The sequence below is a fragment of the Ambystoma mexicanum genome, chromosome 3q, assembly GCF_040938575.1.
Source record: "Ambystoma mexicanum isolate Mex_15411 chromosome 3q, UKY_AmexF1_1, whole genome shotgun sequence".
NCBI lineage: Eukaryota > Metazoa > Chordata > Amphibia > Caudata > Ambystomatidae > Ambystoma > Ambystoma mexicanum.
This window is the reverse complement of record NC_090926.1, coordinates 1,057,214,613-1,057,236,204: the sequence shown is the minus strand read 5'-3', so window position 1 is coordinate 1,057,236,204 and position 21,592 is coordinate 1,057,214,613. Positions and strand designations below refer to the sequence as shown.

General features: G+C 47.5%; 1 protein-coding gene across 4 annotated transcripts in view; it reads right to left on the bottom strand.

The window, feature by feature from the left end:
• The window catches only part of TMC6 (transmembrane channel like 6), a 608,423-nt gene that overhangs the window by 248,884 nt on the left and 337,947 nt on the right, over nucleotides 1-21,592 (bottom strand). For all 4 annotated transcript variants that reach the window (XM_069655255.1, XM_069655256.1, XM_069655253.1 and 1 more), the window contains exons 7-9: nucleotides 18,168-18,243; nucleotides 16,599-16,853; nucleotides 16,282-16,469 (exon numbers count right to left, since the gene is read on the bottom strand). In XM_069655255.1, coding sequence (XP_069511356.1) covers nucleotides 16,282-16,469; nucleotides 16,599-16,853; nucleotides 18,168-18,243 — 519 coding nt within the window. The remainder of the gene's footprint in view (nucleotides 1-16,281; nucleotides 16,470-16,598; nucleotides 16,854-18,167; nucleotides 18,244-21,592) is intronic.

Sequence of the window (21,592 nt, the reverse complement as noted above, 5' to 3'; positions counted from 1 at the left end):
GGCAATGTTAAATACCTTGAACAGGAAGCTTGTGATTATTGCGGCTCCAGCCCTCCAACAGTATTTGCTATGGGCTGAGAACCCCACTCAAAGAATCTCGATAACAAGGGCCTAGTGGCAGTTTGGGAAAACTAGCCAGTCCTGTCTTTTGTGTAATGCCCCCAGTGAGAATCTGGCCCATAATTTTATTGTTATTTTGCCCAGCTTTTTCTGAGATAAAAGCAAAAACGATAAGGCAGCATCTGCATGAGTTGCGCTTCATGCAGTATTAACCCGTTTTGTGCTATTTGCAAAGGGCCAACTGCACAACTGCACTCAACCACCCACCCCCCCCCCCCCCCCGCCCCGACCTTCTCCTCTCCCTCAGTAGGCTGGGCTCTTATTTTTTAGGAAAGCTTAAGAAATGGTCTACTGAAATGTTAGTATATAGTTAATTGGCTCTTAATTTACATCGTTTATTGAACTTTGTGCTCTATGTGTATGCTGTTTTGTAGATTGTATTCAGTTTGTATGTTTTATTGAATTTTTTGATAGTGCCCAATCCCAGAAGTATCACAGCGCTAGGTTGCATTGGTAAGAAAAGACAATTGAAATAGAAACAGTTGCTGGGTTACATTTGTACATTGGTAAGAAAAAAAAGACAGTTGGCAAAGAACAGTTGGGTTGCGTTATTAGTCCGGTTGTAGCAGTAGTCGTAAGGAGGATACAGCTAGGCGGATTTGTTGAACATAATGGTTTTGAGTTTATTACGGAAGATCGGGTAAGATAGCTCGTCCTTGATAGATGGAGGGAGAGCCTCCCAAAAAGTGGGAGCAATAAATGTGAAGCTGGCTCCTCCCGCTCTGTCTGGTGAATATGGCCGTTGTAAAGGGAGGAGGAAGAGAAGGATCTCAGGCTGCGGAGATTGTATGTTTTGGAGACGTGTGCAGCAAGGTAAGTGGGTGTTGTATTGTGGAGGCAGCAGTGGGTGGTTAAGAGGATTTTAAACTCAATACGTGCCTTGATGGGCAGTCGGTGAGCTTCACAATCCACTAGAAAGAAGTGGTCAGATCTTTTTAGGCCCCAGACAGCTCATGGTCAATTGTAATTTTGTTAGATTTTTGGTGGAAGTTCCAGCGAGTATGGCTTTGCAATACATAATACAATTTGCTGCCGATAATGGCCCTCGCCAGGATGAGACAGCTGTTTGGGGAGAGGAATTTTTTGGAGTGGTGGATGAGTTTAGTGGAGTAGGTGATGGAGGAGGCAACAGCCTTTAAGTGTTTGGACATGGTGAGTTCAGAGTCTAGGTGGACTCCTAGGGCTTTGACAGAGCTTTAAACGTGGGTGATGTCTCCAACAATGGAGAAGGAGGGAAAGGCAGGGTCTAAGTGTTTGAGATGGTGTGGGGAGCCTATGAGGTGGAGCTCTATCTTGTCATCAAACAGGCATGGGTGGTGGGTAGCCACCCAGGTCTGAATGATGCTGTAAATCCAGTTGATATTGGCTGAGTTGAGGCTGTGTGAGTTTGAGGAGAATTTGCGCGTCCTCAACGAAGTTGGTGTAGGGGATTTCATGGTTGTCCAAGCGGTCAAAGAGTGACTTAATATACGTATTATAACGGTGGAGAAAGGCATGACCCTTGAGGGACCCTATAGGGAACGGGGATAGGGTCAGCTGCTTGTCATCCTGCGAAGATCCTAGAGGATCGGTCACTCAGGAATGAGTTTATCCAGTTGGTTGCTTCATGGGAGATGTTGAAGGTGGAGGTGAGATGGTGACACAGGATATCGTGGTTAGCAAAGTCAAAGGCTGCAGAGAGGACTAGTAGGAGGAGGAGAGCAAAGTCACCAGCGTCCTGGATGACGTCAAGTTGAATCTTGAGGTCGAGGGGAGCAGAATCTGTGCTATGTCTTGGTCTGAAGCCAGATTGGTGTTATAACTTGGAAGCTGAGGAACACCCGGACCAGCAGGTAAGTTATTAAGTAGATTTATTGTAGTTCAATTGCCAGGAACAAGACATTGGCATGTCCTTTCCAAGTTAGCATACCTCCAACTGCCAAGCATAGAATCCCCTTCAGATAACAACTCACCAACACTCCACTCACACTGACATCACTACATTCCAGTTAGCAGTGATGTCATCCACTCAGCTAGCAAGACACATTACAACACTTCTCCCTCCTTTACTTTGTTGGAAACAGAGAAAGATCACACCAAAACCACCACCAGACAAAAACCCCTACATGTATGTGTGGCCATCACGTAATGCACCAATTAGTAACAACACTGGCGACAAGAAACTGCCCCCAGCGAACACCAAACCCCCGGACACTCCAAGGAAGATCAGGGAAACAGGAAAGTGCTCCACTAAAGGAATAAGAACCCAATAAAACCTACATGGCACCCCCAGAATACTAACAACTGTGCCAACACGTTAGGCAACATGACACCCTGTGTCAACCAAACCCTTACACCAAGTCCTACGCCCAACTCAACACCACTTCCACTCCTCCCTTTATAAACAAAACAGAGAGGAACCCAACGCAGTCTACAAAGGGCTCACTCCTTCCATGAACAGAACGGGACAACCTTCGAGAAACAAAAATAAAAAAACTATGCACCCCCACCTGTTCCAAGCTGCCCCTTGGAACCTAGGTCCTGCCACGACCCAGCGTCCACACAGATAACTACCTAATACTCCTCAACCCTCAGTGCACAAACATCCTCCTGTCCTAGTCTGCCCCCTAGGACACCAGGGCTGCCACCCCCGGGCACGAACCACACAGCTCAGCAGAGCAACAACAAGCACAACTACGAAACAGTTCAGCACAGCACCCCCAAGGGTACCACAACACCACAAAACCCTGAACCATAGAGAACACAACCCGCAAGAATGCAGAACACAACCAGGACCAACCACCTAAACCAGACACACCCCAAACCACACACCAACCACCGCGGACCCCTGGTCCAGCCTACTGCACAGCGCAGTACACCTACCACTCACCTAGGACCCCAAGTCCAGCCTACTGCCACCCGCAGCACACCTACGACATACCTTGGAACCCAGGTCCAGCCTGCTGCCACCCGCAGCACACCTACGACATACCTTGGAACCCAGGTCCAGCCTACTGCCACCCGCAGCACACCTACCACATACCATGGACCCCAGGTCCAGCCTCCCGCATGAACGCAGGACACCACTCTACTCACCTTGGACCCCTGGTCCAGCCACCTGCAAAACAGCAGGACTACTCCAACATGGGACCTACCCAATGGCCCCACCTTGCATGTTGCTATTGGAAACCCCAAACAGAGGCACCTGTAACAATAGCACAGTTCACATACACACACAACAAGGATAGAGTCACCCCCACTCTCCATATATACCTCCACACACCATATGCATATCTGCTAAAAGATACATTGACTTTCACCTGCATATTCAGTGCTACCAAAGATTAGACTTAACATAACTGAACAATTAGGATGATAAATGTCTTAAAGCACCTTTGGATAGAAATGACTGCCCAAAAAACCATAATCACCCGCAGGCACCCCCACCCACGAGTCCATCCAAAGCCAAATGGAACCCATCCTGTAAAGAAAACATTGTTAGGCCGTAAGCACACTAATCAAGAGAGGACTACTGATATTAACATGTGAGTGCCGCCACCCACAAGTCCAAACCCTAAAAGTTCAATGTTCAGTCCACCTGGAAGAAATAGTTATTCACAAAAAAAAATACATAGCAATATTCAGTACATTAACACAACAACATAAAACTAACTCTCACTCACCCGTCGCATACAACAACCACAACCGTAAGAGACAGCCACTCGCACTCATACAAAACATCCAGCGCGCGCGCATCCACTTCACTCACACGGGCCCGTATTGCGCACACACAAACACCACAATACAGCCGGCACACCACATACGAATCTCACTAGTGCACAGCGTTCTCCATAAACCGGAAGATCCTCCTCCTCGCAGCGGACTGCAGTGATTCAAAACTCCACTACTCCCAAATCCGCACAGAACCAGAAATCCAGACACAGGGCACAGGTAACTCCACCGCTGTACCTGCCCTGATGGACCCGTAGTACAATAAGTGTAACACATTCTCCTCGCCACGTTTCACCGACACGGGATCCTTACGCCCAACACGGAACATGAGGGCATCCAGAATATGCACATCGGTGTTGAAGTCAACGTCCCTTTCATGGTAACATCTGCGCCCCACCGACGCGCACCTGCAGATGTCCATGTCGACCCAGACGTTCCTCCCGCACCGCTCGCAATCCATTACTCCGCCAAGTCCTTTGGAGGGCCTCCGCGGCCACTCTTCTCTGTCCAGAGACACCGGCTCGGCGAGCACACCGCATCCGCGACAGGAAAGACAACGCGAACATTCTTTGCGTTCCAGCAGCACACCCTGGAACGCACGCCGCAAGACAGGAAACGCGATAACATCAACGCGTTCCGTCACGCCCACATGAGCATCTACGTATTCAAGCCTCCTCCGACATGCGCGCAAGCAACGTTCACGATGGAGTTCCACTAGGTGACATGCTACATCACCATAGCCATCGCAGGCACCACAGCGCTCACATCTCCTGCACCCCTCCATGACCACAGAGGACCGGGCCCGCCACAATAAGGAGCGCGATGTTCTCCTGTGGAGCCAGGCACTTTCAGCCGCTCTCCGAGCCCCACCAAATTGTCCACTAACTGGGCCACCCGGCCCCCAGTCAGCTTGCAGGCACACTCTCACCTGCTCGAGTCGCGGTGCTCAACAACCGCCCGAGAAGCACTCTTGCTACGGAGACCCCGCACACCGACACGTGTGCCGTTAATGGCCTCACAGATGTTCCAGGACACCTGCAGCCAGCCAAAGGGAAACCAGCAAACTGGACACTACGGCAGGTGTTCCTTGCATCCCAACACCACACACCGACTTGTGGGCTGAACAGCTGCTCACACCCCTCCCAGCACCACCCGGTCACTGGGCAAGGAAGCTTCTGGGGCAACAGCGTAAAACACTGCACCCCGACCTGAGTGCCGACCCAGCTCCACCTTCAGCACCACCCGGCCTGCTGAAGAATCTTAGACAGCCCAATTAAAACACCTTGGGCTCCAACTTGCTGTCAACTTGGCAAATGGACATGAATTCACAGGAGGGCAATGTTTTCCCGTTCCTGAACTGTCCCCTCCTCGACAGGATCTCATCCTCGTCGCCAGTGTAATAACTTGGAAGCTGAGGAACACCCGGACCAGCAGGTAAGTTATTAAGTAGATTTATTGTAGTTCAATTGCCAGAAACAAAACATTGACATGTCCTTTCTAAGTCAGCATACCTCCAACTGCCAAGCATAGAATCCCCTTCAGATAACACACCAACACTCCACTCACACTGACATCACTACATTCCATTTAGCAGTGATGTCATCCACTCAGCTAGCAAGACACATTACAACACTTGACATGTTCTGGGCCTTCAAGGGTGGTTATGGGCTTCAAGGTAGGGTTACAGTTGTGTGTAGGCTGTGCGGTCCAGTATTTTAAGTAGGTAAAGTACCGTCGTGATTGGTTGGGAGTTCATGGGGAGGGTGGGGGTCGGGCAATTTTTTTTTGAGGAGGTGTGTGATCCATGCTTCTTTGATGGATTCTGGCACGGTGATGGAATTGAAAGAGGCATGAATGAATTTTGCAATAAATACGAGTGGGGGGTTCTGCACACATCTTGATGATATGGAATGAGCAGAGGTCTCCTTTGCAATTGGAAGTTTTTAGGCAATTAATTGTAGTGATTACTTCAGTTGAGGATACAGGGAAGAAGTGGAAGTGAGGCAGAGATGGCTTAGGGTGAGCCAGTGGGTCTGTGGCGGGTGCAGCATTGCATGAAAGCAAGGATTGGAGGATAGTTTCTCTCTGGGGTTATGGGTCTTGTTGGCGAGTGCGGACTGGACCAAGGAGCACCAGGCTTTGTCTTTTGGAAAGCTTACTGTGGGCGGTGCCAGGGATTCAAGCTCTTTGAAGATTTAAAAAAGCTATTGAGTATTAGAGCTGGCCTAATTGATTCTGGTGTTGTAAATACTGGCTTTGGTGGTAATGATAGCAGTTTTATAGGATTTGTCCGTCATAAGACCTCCTTTTGTGGAGTGGATGAGTTTTTTCTCCATAGGTGTTCTTGCGCACGTTTCAGTTTACGGAGGGCGATTAGTTCCTCTGTAAACAATTTGGGGTTGTCTTTTTTGTTGGAGTTTTGAAGGGGGCATGCAGGTTTAGGGTACTGAGGAGGGGGTAGTTGTAGGCAGTGAGGGTAGTGTCTGGATCTGTACTGTCGGGTATCAGAGCTACTGTAGCACTGATGGTGGGTTCCATTATTTCCTTTGTAAGTTTGAGGGTGTGTCTCGCAGTGATTGGGGGATGGATGCTGGTCATGCGTGGTGTGTTGGGGTTGGTGGGTGTGTTAAAGAGGACCAGAGAATGGCCCATATAGGGGACCGGGTCAATAGCTGAGATCATGATGGGCAGGTTGCAGTTCAGGATCCAGTCGAGGGTCCTCCCTTTAGAATGCGCCGGGACTGTAACGGCTTGAATAAGGTTCATAATAAGGAGAGTGGTACTGAGGGATGTGATCTTTAGGTCGGAGGGGTCATTAAACCCTTAGTTGAAGTCTCCCAGGAGTGATATGTTAGTATTGGGTTTGAGGATCAGTGCGATGATCGATGGGATATCAGTTTCAGGCGTGTTAAGGTTGTTGTGTTGGCGATAGAGTAAAATGATGTTCATGGTAATTTGGAGGCTAGCTTGACTTCTGGCAAGCAGGATTTCATAGCCTGGTATAAGAAGGCCCTAATGGGGATAGATATCTTGGTAACAATAGAAACTCCACCTCCTGTGTTGGATAGTCTGTCTGCTCGGAGTATAGAGTAGCCATCTGGTATGGTGAGGGACAGTGAGGAGCCTGCTTTGTCATGTAACCAGGTTTCAGTAATGGCAAGGAGGTTGTGTTCCAGTATGAGATCGTGTATATCAGGGGCATGAGCACACAGCGAAGGAGCGTTAATGAGAGTGCAGGCAAGGTGATCGGGATGAGAAGCGTTTAAGGGTGAGAGCTGGCTGGTCTGCGTGTGAGGCTGGATGGTAATGGCGAGTGAGGTGGGTGCAGATGCTCAGGGAGTAGGAGTTTTCCACAGGGGCTTGGTCGTGGGCAGGTGTTTGGGGGTCTGGTTCTGGGATCAAAGATATTGTAGCCTAGCTAGCCCAGTACAGGCTTGGGATCAAGTTCTCAGTTGGTTAGTGACCGTTCTAGAGGTCAATGGTGTGGTGACTTTGGTGTTGTGGGAAGAGTAGTCTGAGGAGTGGTGGGGTGGTGTGGTGGAGGTAGGCCGTGGGTAGCTTCAGGATGGATGTGATGCCTGGCAGGGCTGACAGAAGGGGAGCCGGCAGGGCTGGTGAGGCAGACAATTGGGGGTCCTAGGAGGACGCGGGTTGAGCCGAATGACAGGGCTATGGGCAGGGCTCTGTGCCAAGGATTTACATGGGTAGAGGGCATTTTCTCTACGCGTTGTGAGGGTGGATCCGGGGAGCTTGGGGCAAGGCTAGGCTCACTAACGAGGAGCGTGGGTGCATCGTGGGGGTGTCAGGCAGGTGACCTTGTGGGCTGAAGGGTTTGTCGGTTAGTTTGGGTAGTGCAGTTAGTCCAGGTAGGTAGAGGGAACATGTATGGCACGGCAGGCGGCAAGGGCAGTGTTTTAGAGGCAGTCCCCGGCACTGGAACATTTGCTCTACTAGCAACAAGTGTGGTGCAGGCTAACAGAGGTCGCAAGTGATAGACATCTGGAGTGGAGTGGATTGGTCCGGCAGAGGGTATAGGTGACTGGCAAATGTCATAGGTGTATACAGGATAGTGGGGTTTATCCCCCTATGTAACCTGGCATAGCAATCACTACATGTGGGTTCAGGGAACGTGCATTGCGGGATGTAAGTGGAGGTGGTGGTGCACACTTCTTGGTAGGTACGGGCCCCATCCATGTGGCATTAGGCCCGGGCACTGGCAGGGGGATGTTCTCTAGCTCGCTAGGGTCTGCAGATACATTTGCTCAGGTCTCATCAACAAATCATCGGGTGCAAGCATCATCAGAAAATCATGGGGCACAGGCGTCAAAAACAAATCATTGGGTGCAGGCATCAGCAAAAAAGCACTAGGAGTAGGCATGGCAGCATGGCGGTGGGGAGCAGGCATAAACATATCATTTGGCACATGTGTCAACAAAACATTCGGCGCAGGCATCATTAGCAATTCAATGGGTGCAGGGCAAAAGCACAGCAGTAAGTAGTGTGCATGCAAATAATGTTCAGGTTGAACGTGGGCTAGCGAGTCAATACGCAGGTTAATGTCACAAAGGAGATAGGAGTCAGCAGAGCTGAAAGAAGGGAAGTTCAGGGTGCTTTATAGATGCGGGTTGGTGCAATGAATGCCGGTGCTGGCTGCAGGCATTTTAAATTACGATTGCTTTGTTCACTGTGGTGTTGGCAGCAGTGCGGGCGGGCGTAAGCTCACAGCAGAGCGAGTTATGTTGTGAAGGTACGTGCATTGTTGGCACGTAAATAGAGGGTCTACAGTGCTGTTGAGGGGCATCGGGTGGATTGGGTGCAGTAGTAGGGTGCAGGAAAGATGCCCTTACGGGCAGAGGCAGTGTAGGTTTGGGGGCAGGGTGCAGTGTTGCACAATCCTGCACATTGTAGAGTGACTTATCAAGGTTGGGGTCACCTGTGCAGCCGCATGGTGCACGGGGAGGTGATCTCATCCATGAGTTGCTGATCAGGCAGGCAAGGGTTCGTGGCCAGGCATCCAGGTCCTGACAGGCCCCAGCAGGAATCCGCCTTGCGTGTGGGTTTTCCTGAGCTGGGCCTGCCGGCTTTAATTGTATTTTGGTGTGTATGTATGTGTTTTTATGGGTATTTTCTTTTGTTATTCCCGGGAATAAACTTTATATGATGGTATGTGTTAGGAAGAATTCTCATTCTATGGCTAATTTCCCTCACCTAGCGAATCCCCCAGCAGCTTTGCTGGATTTCTGGAGTTTACCTTTTCCACTTGGTAAGAGTGTGAACCTTTTTTCCACTCTTACCTGTGTTTTGCCATGTGTATTTCTACTGTTTGTGTGATGTTGGGCTCTGGAGCATACCACTCCATGAGCCCCAGTTTTGTGTGTGTTACACAACACCTTCAGTGCAGTAACACAGGGTTGTCTTTGAGACTTCCCTCTGACTCCATTTTCTGGGGCTGACTACCGTCCCCCAGAAATAGGTAAAGTTGCCATTGACTTTACATAGTCACTTTAAAACTACAGACACAGTGCACACCATCTTACACGGAGTACTGGAAAGGGTTATTTAATATCCCTTTTTGTCTATGCGGCTCTCTGAGCTTTGTTTTGCTCTTTTAACATTTAGACTTGGCTGGTGGCAGTGGTATCTACCCTAACTTTTCTACTGCGATTATATTACATAAATGTGGTATTGTTCCAGGCTATTATAGTAGCCTCGAACAGAAACCCGCTTGACCAAATGTCCTTTCTTTTGGCTCCGGTCGGGTTTATTCGCCATTTCTTTTTGTTAAAGTCCTTCTTGGGTTTTACTTTGCGCGGCAAACCAGGTTTGCCTTCTTTGTTCACCGTCTGTTGGCGGGCTTCTGCAAAGAAGTCCTCCTTTTGGCGCCTGGGTGTCTAGGTGGGCTGAATGTGAGGGAGGGGTTTAGTCACCCCCTGCACAGGGTATCCTAGGAAACCCAAGTCGCACTTTGGCATGATTGGCTGAGGTGGTTGTCCGGCCGGACAACCCCCTTGCTGCATGAATGGGGGATTTTCGCATAAAAGGCAGGACTCTTGGGCTGGAAGTCAGAGTCGCCACTGGACCTGAAAGGAAACGGAGAGAAGCAGAGAAGAAGACGGCTGCTGCAACTACCCCGTCCCGGTGAAGCCCTGCTGCAGTCCTGAGCTATCTACCCTTCAACAACCAGAGAAGACCCAGTCCGGAGTCTTCTTCCCTTGAGCCTGGTGGGGTCAACCAGCTCATCTCCCACAGCCAGAGGATCCTCTTCGTGGTCGAAATCACTGCACACTGCTGTAGTGGTCCGGATAGCCATCTGAAGAGCCTCTCCTGTTTTAAAGGAGCGCACCTTTTATTCACCGTCGCTGCTGCTGGCCTCATCCCTGGGTACTGCAACTCACTCCAGACGTCATTCTTGTCCCCACGACTGAAGCTCCAGGAACTGTGAGTTTGCGGGAAACTACCAGGAACAACTGCTGTGGCACCAGCTTCTTCAAAGAATAAGGTACTGTGTCCAACTTTGAGGAACTAGGGTGAACCCTTTTTTTCCTCATACAAGGCTTGTCCTGGTCTTCTCTCCTTCTTATAACTTTTGCTTCCTCTTTTAGTTTAACAATATCCAAGTACTCCTGGCATCATTGAATCTTGAACTATCAGACTGTGTGATCCTGGACAACAGGAACCCTGTTCCACGTAACGCTGGCGCAGGCCTATTGACTTTTATCTCTGGGTTAGAAAGTGTTCTCTGATTCGGTCTGCCTTGACAAACGTATTGCTGGTGATTTTTGCCCCAACTCTCTTTTGGTAACTTAGGTGCTAAGTGTGGTTTTACCCCGGTAACATTTCTTCCGGCGGATACGTGTATCTTTAGTAAGACCGAACTGTCATTACTAAAAAGTGATCGCTTATGTATTCCCGGTAACGTCTTTTGTTTCACAACACCGGTCCGAAAAATCATAAGGTACTTACCTTGAGTTGTTTTCTCCAACGTGAATTGGCTGTGTGTAGCGTATTTTACATGTGGTTTTAATTTAATAGAGGTGAAGTGTTCTGCAAACAGATTGACAAAAATAAATGTACTTTTTACTTTTTTACCAAAAACCTTTGAATCAGTGTTTGCTTGAGTCACAGTAATTGTGGTCCTTTTATGTAATCTCTACTACTGCTCATTTGCTCTTGAGATAAGTGTGGCTGCTCCGCTACTGCTATCACTTTAACAGTGTAGTACAGGCTTGTACCAAAGGTGAACTTGTATTGCCACTTGTAGTCTTAATTGTGTGTAGCGATCCCTAAGGGCACTGCACAGGATTCTGCCTAACAATAAGGAGGACTAACCAGTCGCCAACCAACTCAAAAGCATGATTTTGCTTCCAGTGCAGGCCAAGATCTTCATGATTCTGCACATCACATACACGTTTCTGGCCTACACAGGCCTAACTACAATAAGAAATCTAACAATATTGGGGGATCTTTCTAAATCCAATGAGTAGGGCAACGAAAATGGGCCCACACTTAGGTTGCAGGCCTTCTCTCCTTACGCGCAAGACTATCCCAGAGGTAAACCTTCCAGGCAGTCAAGGCAACACTATTCAAAGGGGACAAGGTTGGTAAAAAGGTCAAGTGTAACATGCAATAGTACACAATAGTCCAGGAGGGACCACTTTGCTAGTGCAGGCAAAACAAGGAACATAGTGCAAAGCAAAAGTAACAAACGAAATAGGGACTTAATCGACTTAAGTCAAGTTGTAGTGAAAGAAGAAGGAGCTACCACCCCTGACCACCCGCCGCCAGATAAATAATGTAAACAGGAGTTTTTGTCCAATGAGAGAGAGCCGGTACAGGAGCGATGTGACCTCAAGACCCGGAAACCGTAGAAAGTTATGAATGGTCCCAGGCTCTAAAGAGCTGGTGAAAGATGTGCCTCACCAATGAGGCCGATGCTGGGAAGGGGGCAGCCCCGCTCCACCCCCATAGGCTCTTTAGAGTGAAGCGAGATGCATTTGAAGCACTATGATGGGCAAGGGGGCTGGGGAGAACGGTGAGAAGACCATCTTGCAGCATAAAAGCACCCCACTCTAATATAACCAAATATAGTCTATCCACATAGTACAGCATAGGGCGCGAGCAGCATTATTATTTTGCATAGATATAAGTAGCCATAGGTAGAAGGGAAGGCCTGCACAGCAAATGCAGTATTGAATGCACTAGGCCCAAATTGTGAGGCAAGGGAAACCTCCAGCCATGCCCCAGTGCCCATTAGGACAGCCCACAACCCTAACCCCTACAACGCCTATTCATTGTTCTAATAGTGTTGCAAAGATATTCGAGCAGAATGTGCCCTACAAAGCCATGATCACAGACCAGCCCCTGGTGTGCATGTTATCTCACACTGGCCAAAGCATGACCCGGCCCATCCCCAGGCGACCACGAGTTATAGCCCATATAACCGACTAAAACTTAAGACCCCAAGTCTTGAAATGACGACAGGGCACATTGTTGAAACAACAATCGTGTGATTAGTATGGTGATGGGAGGGATACATTATAGTTCAAAATGAGGGTGGGAAATGTCTTTCCAAATCGGAAAATTGTCTAAAGGGTCTTCTAAATTACCAACTATTAGGGTGACTAAAGACTTAATGTCGTGGTGGACACTTAATTTTAATGGAAATGTTTTTATGACTCTTAAGTCGTCCATTTGGTATAATCCGGCTTTGCAGATAGGGAACAGATTTCTATATTGGAGGAGTTGGGTTTTGAAAGCTGTGTTGTCATTGGATGATTTATTGCAAGATGGACGCTTGCTGACCTTTGAAGAGCTTCAAGTAGTGTTCCATTTAAGTGGAAGGGAGTTGAATAGATAAATTAGAAAGTCTGTTAATTCAAGTATTCAATTTGTTGTCCATGCCATTGGAGAAGGAACCGGCGGGTTGGAATATGTTTAGCTTGTCGATACGTAATGTGTCTACATATTTAAAACTTATGAGGGAACGAGATGCAGTAAAGGAGTCTTGGGACAATTTGAAAGAAGTGGGAATTAGATTTGGACTGTGTAATTGATGATGATGCCTGGAACTATTTATGGAGGGTTGGATACAGCAGCAAGATGGACCTTAAGTTGCGGCTTATTCATCAGAAAGTTTTGGGTAGGTTATACTGCACTCCGGTGCGGATGTTGGCTTTAAGTTTAATAACTGATGATGTCTGTTGGAGGTGTAGGAGTGAGAGGGGGACATTAGTCCATATGTTGTGGTACTGTCCAAGAGTTTGGCGTGAAGTATTGGATAGGTTGGACATTACTTAGTCAATCTCATTCCCGAGAAAGCCGTTTCAAGTTTTGTTGTTGGCAAAGAGTGGGCGATGCTTGAAATCTCGCTTGTATGGAGTTTCGATAAATAAGGTTTTAGTACTAGCGATAAAGCAGATCTTTAAGGTGTGGAAATCCAGGAAAAACCAATAGCGGAAGAGTGGATTAATGATGTGATTGCGTTATCTGAATTTGAGTTGATTATGTTTCGAAAGCAAGACAAGGAATACAACTATTGGTCTTTGTGGAAACCTTTTCTTGATTTGTATGGTAATGGATTGCATAATGATGGTCAGGATTCATGAGTTGTTTTAATAGGTCTAGTAATGTCAATGGTAAGGCTTTTTTTTCTTCTTTTTTTTTGTCCTGTCTTTTGTTTTGTCCTTTTTGTCTAAATATTGAGAAGTATAGATAAATCTTGTACATGATATTATGTTGATAAGGCTGACATGTAATATTGTTGTAATGATTATAACTTTGTTTTATTGTACCCATTTCCTAGGATTTACAAATTTTTTGTACCTGTAAAAATTAAAATAAAGATAATAAAAAAAAATTAAAAATGAGGGTGGAGACCTTGGAGCCGGATGGCTCGGAGGGAGTGAGTGAAATGTTTGTGTGAAGGTTAGAGTGCCCCAGAACCTCCGTTGTGCACGTCTTAAGGCCTGTCAAGTGCACAGTATGAGTGATAAAGTAGTCGTATGGTATGAGTATAATTTGTTTGTTCTTCCACCTTTGACGTGAGAAGATGATCATCGTAGCTGCCACCTGACGGAAGACGTACAGATTGGGCTGGCACCAATGGCCTAGCATCCCTAATGGGGCAGGCGGATCATGTATAGGCGCACACCAACTAGCCGGGCAGGATTTTACTCTATGTATTGTGTCATGTATGACAATGTTTTTCTTTATAAGATTCTGCTTGTACCATTTGTTTTGCAGAACGTTCTTAGTAGCAGAGTTCTTTGCTGATCGCTCATCTGAGTGTGAGATTAAAACTGGTTATCCTTACTTGATCAACTTGGGCCTTTCTTCTGTAGCAGGTTGTTTTCTCTCTGGTGTGAGCACTTAGGGACTTGCCTTTACTGTGCATGGTCATGCGGCCCTGGGTTCCTGTGGAGATCTCTGATGGTTAGGGGCACACCTAGATTCGGTCACAAGATAAAGGTTAGACCCTCGTGGGTAACTTTGCGGATGCACGTTTTTGCATTGCCACAGGCAGGTTCAGGAGGGATTCGGCAACTCCACGGAAGGCCTTCAATTTTACAGTAGGCTCATCTCCTGGTGCAGAGCAGCTCAGCAGTTTTCAAGCATCGCCATTTGAGCCTCGAAAATGTCCATGATGAGTTCCAGCTGTTCAGCCAGCCAGAAGTCCTTGCAAAAATATGGATCCAGGTCTTGCAAAGATACACGCTCTGGCGATCGAAAACAAGCAATGTACTTCAAGCAGGATGGGCGAGATGAAGAAAGACACCTTGCACCTGTCGATGGGACGGTCAATGTTCAGGTTAGCATGCTGGAATTGGCTGAAGCCAATGCTGATTTCTGCAGAAGTCCTCCTGTGTATCTCTATCTTCTTTGGGTCTTCTCAGCTGCAGTGTCGACTTGGCTTCTGGGTGCAGCTTGTATTCAGAATTTGGGTTTTGAACGACCCTTGCACATCAATAAGGACAATTCAACATTTAAACCTGGATCTGGTCCAACCCCCCCCAACCCAACCAACACACACACGCACACACACGCACACACACGCACACACACACGCCAGGCAAGGTTCATGACAAAAGGGGGCCATCCGCCACTTGCAAGGTAGAAGCATGGTTAAAAAAAGGACAGACCAGCCTTCACGGGGCTTAAAACAAGGAGAGACCATTTTGAGTATAAAGTCCTCTTAAGTGCATTATCACAGCTAAAAAGGCAGGGCTTCATAATGCACCTGCAAAAAGGGGAAACATTTAATGGTTGCCATCAATCTGTTCAGAGGATGCCTGGAAAGTAGCAAGAATGCTACTTCAGACAGTGAAGTGGAGACACACCTATTACACAGCACTACATGTAAAAACACCAGTTATTAAAAATAGAGGACTACGACTGCACTGGTAGACACATGAGCTATCCATGCACCCAAAACAACATTGCAAAAGGGGCCCCTGACAGCAGACCACATAAGGAGGGTGGGGGGGGGCTGCCACAGTTAAATCATGGATGCCAAAACAAAAAGGGAGGAGGTCTCGCCTCACTGGAACATTAAAAAAAGGTTGCAGTGTCCCCAAAACAAAAGTGATTGCAGGAGGCGAGTGAATAAAGTCTCACTGACCTTTGAAGTCAATTAAACAAATCCCAGTTAGCCCAGCAGTAGTGATCAGAGGTTTAGGACAGAGGGTAAAACTTACAAAAAAGAACATTTCTCTAACAGTGACTCATTATATGTGCCTGCAAATTTCAACCTATCTCTCCAACACTGCACAAGCTTCACTGACTCTCACTCCCCATCAGGATATTAACAATTGCATACATCACCTACAAAGCGTACAGAACACCAACATACTTGGCAGCTAAACTACACATCTCTAGAGGCTCTCGCACCTCATGCAGCAAAACCACCAAAAGGAGTCTAAGCTAGCCTGTAAAGAGAAGAGATGCAAGCTGTCCTCCTCCTGCCACTCTCCAACCATCTGGAACTCAATCCCAGCAGAGGCTCGACATGCCCCCACCATCCTCCACTTCCGTAAAAACACCAAAAATGTGGCTCGTGCAGAAATACAGCCGGACTAATAAAAATTCCTCTCTCCCTCCACCAACAGTATTGTACTACTATATAAAATACCAAGCCCAATGCAGGCACCCTTCTTTTGTACAGCGCTGCAATGTTAGCAATAAGAAAAAAAATAAACTTGTACTTAAATAGGTTCACCCTTTACATGAAAAACTGATGGAGTCATTACATTACATTACATTACATTATTCGGATTTGGCGGCAGCCAAACCTATTGGTTGAGGAGCTTTAATGAACCCTTCTTCTAACGGAAGGCTGGTACAGAACGGCTCAATGTGAGGGCAGAGAGCATTGAGTGGGCAACACTGTGCGGGACCAATGAAGGCCGACTGGGGTGTACTTTTGGTCCTATTTGTACCTCAGTTTGTTCTTACCTGTACACCAGGATGATGCAAGTGATGAAAAAGGACACTCCAATGGTGAAGACATAGGCCAGCGGCATATTGTAGATGAGTCGGTGGTCAGTCACGCACTGGGTGCCGTTGGGGCCTTGGATACATGCTTCGCTTAGGGTGAGGTTGCTGTAGTAGCCGTAGTACATCAAGCTGCTGGTGAAATACCCCTACCATGAAAGAGTGTCAAATGAGGAGAATTTGTCAGTAGAGATAAGGACTATTCGGACACAGATCGGCACACAAACACCTAGAGAAGCAATAATTCAAGGCAGTGATCAATGGCAGAATGTACTCACCGCCCCAGTCAGAAGCTCCAGGCCAGTAAAGCCCCTGGTATTTGGGGTGACTGGAGGGTGCACTGCCTGCGGGACAATGATGAAGACCAGGCAGATCAGGAAAAGGAAGATGCTGAAAAGTAGCAGGGTCTTAAGAAAGAGGAAGTAGGAGAGGACGCTGGAGCCAAAGCGCCCACTGATCTGCTTCAATGCGTAATGCCACGGCATCATGGAATGTGCAAAGGAGAGGATCCCGATCCACGCGCTGCGGGCTCCCTGAAGGCAGACACAGATAAAGTGAGACTTGCAACAGATCCAACCCACCTCTCAGCTCCAACCCACACATTTCTGCCTCCCTTCCTCACTGGAGCAGCCCAAGCTGCCAGTTACCGAAGAGGAGACAACATGCATCAGTAGCTGTGCCGGGCTCAAACATATCCTGCTGGCCATCTGTGTCCTGGCTTTTAATCCCAAAGCAACCATGGTCCCTTCTAATTTAATAGCGGCAAATGAAATTAAAAGTAACAGTCGCGATTGGACACAGTAGAAGGGTTGTTCCTCCAGGATTCTCTCTGATATGAGGAACAGGACAGTCAGATGGAATGTTTGGTAAGCTACGCAGAATCATTTAAAGATAATTAGTGGTCGGAGAAGATGACAATGTAGCCTATGTACCAGAGTGATTGGATCTGTTTCATCTTAGCCACGATATACTTCAGTTTCTATATACAATAAATTAACATAACCCAGCCTTACAGCTACCTTTGAAGCACATACGGTTAGGAAAACTACAATACAGGAGAATCTTCTGAAGAAGTGTTCGCTGGACACAACATGTGGCGGCCAATGCCTTAAATCCGAGCTCACCTACACTTTTTTTACTGAATTTCAGCAAAGAGCCCTGGAGTCTGACTAAACCATCGAGTTGCAGAGGTCAGTCTGGCATTTGACAATCATAAACTTAAGTTTGATTTGTAGTTTGAGACAGTGTTATCGCCTCCAAACAGTAACAATCCCCATACACTGTTCCATGCTGGACGCATTTCCCTGGCCAAACAAAGAAAGCTCTGTATTTTCCACGCATAGGAGCAGAAGCAGGGGCCAGACACCTTCATGAGCACAGCAAGCAGACACGCACAGAGTTTAAAAACAATATGAGAACAGAGCAAGCCCAGATGATCTCCACTTTAGAAGGGGTAAGGCGCAGATGAAAAGGGTATTGGATATTACACTGGTCCCCAACCTCCAAAAGGGATTTGGAACCGGATCAAGGCCTTGGCTCCCATACCTACACCCACAAGCTGGCCGAGGAGTAAAAGAAATCATCAGATGGCACCTGAATGCTGCTGGCAGATCTAGTAAAATCAGTGCAACAGTTTACATCAGACACCTGGTGGAAGCTATCCAGCACAGACACCAGCCTGGACTTTCTATAATCTTTTCTTGGCTCTTGGTTCTGGGATTAAGGGCAGTGTCACGACTAGGGTTGTGAGGGTGCTATTCTCTGAGGCTTTTTCCTGACAGGGCCTGGCAGGGTACCAAGTATATGTGGGTATGCTGGTCTACTATTGGAGGGTATTTTCTACTTACCATGATGATGTCATACTTGATACGGCTGCAACAGGACACGCGGCCCCTTTTCTTTTTGCCATCAATCTGAACCTGCCTGAAAAGATAAAGATAGGCATAACAAAGCATTAGGAAAGATTTCTCTTTTAGGCAACTTTCCCTCCATTTCCATGGACTCCCAAACTTTTCGCTTTTATTTTATCTGACCTTTTTCCAGTGCAGTGAAGCCCTGAGCTTCACTCAACTGACACTTGCCCATTTGTCATGGGGAAACCGACTGGTCCTTAAGGCTGTCAGTACTGGGAAACTGTTTCCCTCATTTGGATACAATTTATCATTTATTTGGGTGACTTTGTATCATTGCACAATGTAGCTTACAATGCAGTGCAATGGGATTATTTTTATATGGCCATAGGCTAACACACAGAGGATTTATGGTTACTTTTGATGTGCCTAAAAGACAAGCTGTTGGCAGCAGTTGCATTTTTACTATTGCAATATTGTTCTTTAGCCCTATTACGTTTACTGCATATGGCTACTAACTGTGGCTAGTGTTCCAACACGGCCGTAACACAAGGTTTTGCTTGTTCTTATGGCCATCTTGTTGTGTGACCTTCTTCCTGTGCTGCCAGGTCAGAACATTCCTTATACAGTCATGCACTTGCTTGGGAAAGCTGTGGTTTTTACAGGCTAGTGCAGGGCCATGTGTGTGTGCTCCCAAGAATTGGTTGGGACCGTCTGGTCCCAATCCACATAATGGTGTCTGAATGTCTGGTGTGCATGCTTGCATGAGGCCCTCAGTGGTTCGTGATTGGACCACTGCTGGTGTGCATGAGTGGGGTAGATCTTGCCACTGGAGGGCGTACGAGCACTCAGCTGACTTTGGATAAGAAGAGGAAACCTACAGCCATGCCCCAGAGAGATGCTGGATTTTCCTGAAGGAGCCAAGTATCCTGTCCAGCCACCAGATGAGTGAGGAGACTGGAGACCCGTTGGAAGAAGGCCCGACGACCAACCAACTTCTGCTGCTGGGAGAGCCCTTACAGGCTAGTGATCTCCAGAAGTCCTGCAAAGGAGCTTCGACCCTTGCGGTGGTGGGAACAATCACCCTCAATGTCAGCACAATATCCAGTGAAGAAGAGCCATCGGAAATGCCCCTGGAACCCCCAGTGGCAGGCCAGCTCTGAGTTTGGGATACCGCATTGCAAATGTTGCCGTTTCCTACTGAAGCTCAGAACTTGGGGGAGGAGGGGGTCGACAGCTTGTGCTACTGGACTTGTCCCTGTCACTCTTTATGGTCCCTGAATTGAGGGGCCCAAGATAGGAGGCTAAGTCCGACCACAACAAGTGTGTCCTCCTGCGTCGCTGTGCATCAGTGGCCGTTGTCAAAAACAGCTTTTCTGCATCCAGTCCTGTGCGGAGAGGGGCCCTGCATCGAGGTCTTCTGCATTCTCTATCTGGAAGACATGGTAGTACTTGCCATCCAGAGAAGCACTCGAACCTACAAACCCTGGGCATCGAGGACCGGAACTGGCACCGGGAAATGTGGCCTTGTACCCTCTAATGACTTGCCACGTTCAATGAAGAATCGCAGTTCGGTCAGTGAGTTTCAGTGGTACTTACCTGGCCCCTAGCTCCCCCTTTATGAAGTTTGGTAACTTTTAGAAACATTTACAACACTTTGGCTTTGCCATTGCAAGTATTCCGAAAGTCGGGGAAAAAACAACGAGGTGATGGCTGGAAGGTTTAGAATGAATCTTAACCACTGGCAATGCTCTGGCCAACCCTCCAGACCACCATTCTTCGCCTGCCAAGCCATTACAGAAGGGGAAAGACCATATGCAAATCAGGCTTGGCCCCACCACAAAAGGGGCAATCCAACCCGAACTGCTAGGCCACATCCCTTCTGCATGAGACCACAAGCATCCCCAAACATGTTTCGCCCTTGTTGGGGCTCATCAGTGAGGAGTAGCTTGGGTCTCTAGGCCCAGCAAGCACGGGACCCACGTCTGGGCATACCCGTCCCACTCGGGGTGACAAAGCAAAAACAAAGAGGTGATGGCTGGAAGGTTTAGAATGAATCTTAACCACTGGCAATGCTCTGGGCAACCCTCCAGACCACCGTCTGAAATTCAGGAACAGTTCTGTTGACTGGAACAGAGTGTCTTTTAACTCTTGCAACAATTCCGAGGTCCACAGGACCTCTACCATAGTTTATTCCCACTTCACAAACTTCTTATGAACTTTGCTGAACTTTTGAGCATAAGGCCCCATTTAACATAGGGCTGGACTTTTGAAGTTTGGGTTTAGTGATTCCTGGGTCCCGACAGTGGTATACCTTTCCTTTCAGGTATTGTAGGGCATTTCTGTAATTATTACACTGTCTACGTGGATGTACATATGTGTTTTATATCAGTTTATATATGTTAGTAACTAACTCCTTATAGTCATGTTTCATTGTGTGTGTTTGGCCATATAATACATTTTTTTATTACTTGATTCAATTGTTAAAAAGAAACAATTTTTACAAGATTCCTCTTTGAGGATCCGTCGCTCAGTCTGCAGTAAAGACAGTTAATCCTGATCGCGCCAGCCTCTGCCATTTCAAGGAGAGATTTGTTCGCCTCCGGTTGTGGGGTTTATTTGTTCAAGTTCTGGGCGTTTCAGTAGACCTAGGCCTTCGTAGAATCCTGCCACGGCTATGGTCCATCTGACGCTTTCTCCACTCATCAAGTTGTTCCATCTCTCGTCTTCGTCGAAGCAGTAAACATTGCTAAATAGGTGTCCCAAGTGGTGGGTGCGCGCCACATCTACCCCTCTGCATCTTAAAAGCAAATGCTTGAGTGTTTCGATCGTGTCTGGTTGAGAGCAGAATCGACAGAGGCTGGTATTTACATGTTTCTGCCTGGCCAGTATTTCATTTGTGTATAGAATACTCAAGCGGATACGCAAAAATAAATAAATACATTTTATAGTTATTTTTGTCTACTAACCTTTAGGGCTCATTCTAGACCCCTTACCAAACTCACCCTTCATGAGACGTAGCCTTGAGCATGCACCTTGCTATCGTGAACTGGTTTGGCTATAGCTCCCAGAGTTGGCCCTATCCCAATCATAGGGTGGTCTCCAACACATCTGTCCAGCAGGTCAGAGTATAAAAAATAAAGTCCCAACAGAAAGGTGCAAACAGGGGCTATGGAATCAGATGATTGCAAGGATTGGGGTGAAACACACTCAAAAGGTTGCAGGCACTGTTGTGAAGTCATAGCCTTGAGGGGCACAGGACCCTTTGGCTGCCAGGAACTGAAAATGGAGGCACTGAAGTAACAGGATGGGTATGAGGTTCCAGGGTTTACTGGCCCTAGATCGCAGTAATCAAACCAAGAGGGCATAGGCTTCAAGGATCATATAAAGGGGCTTGGGGGCCAGGGGGTTAGGAAGGGTCA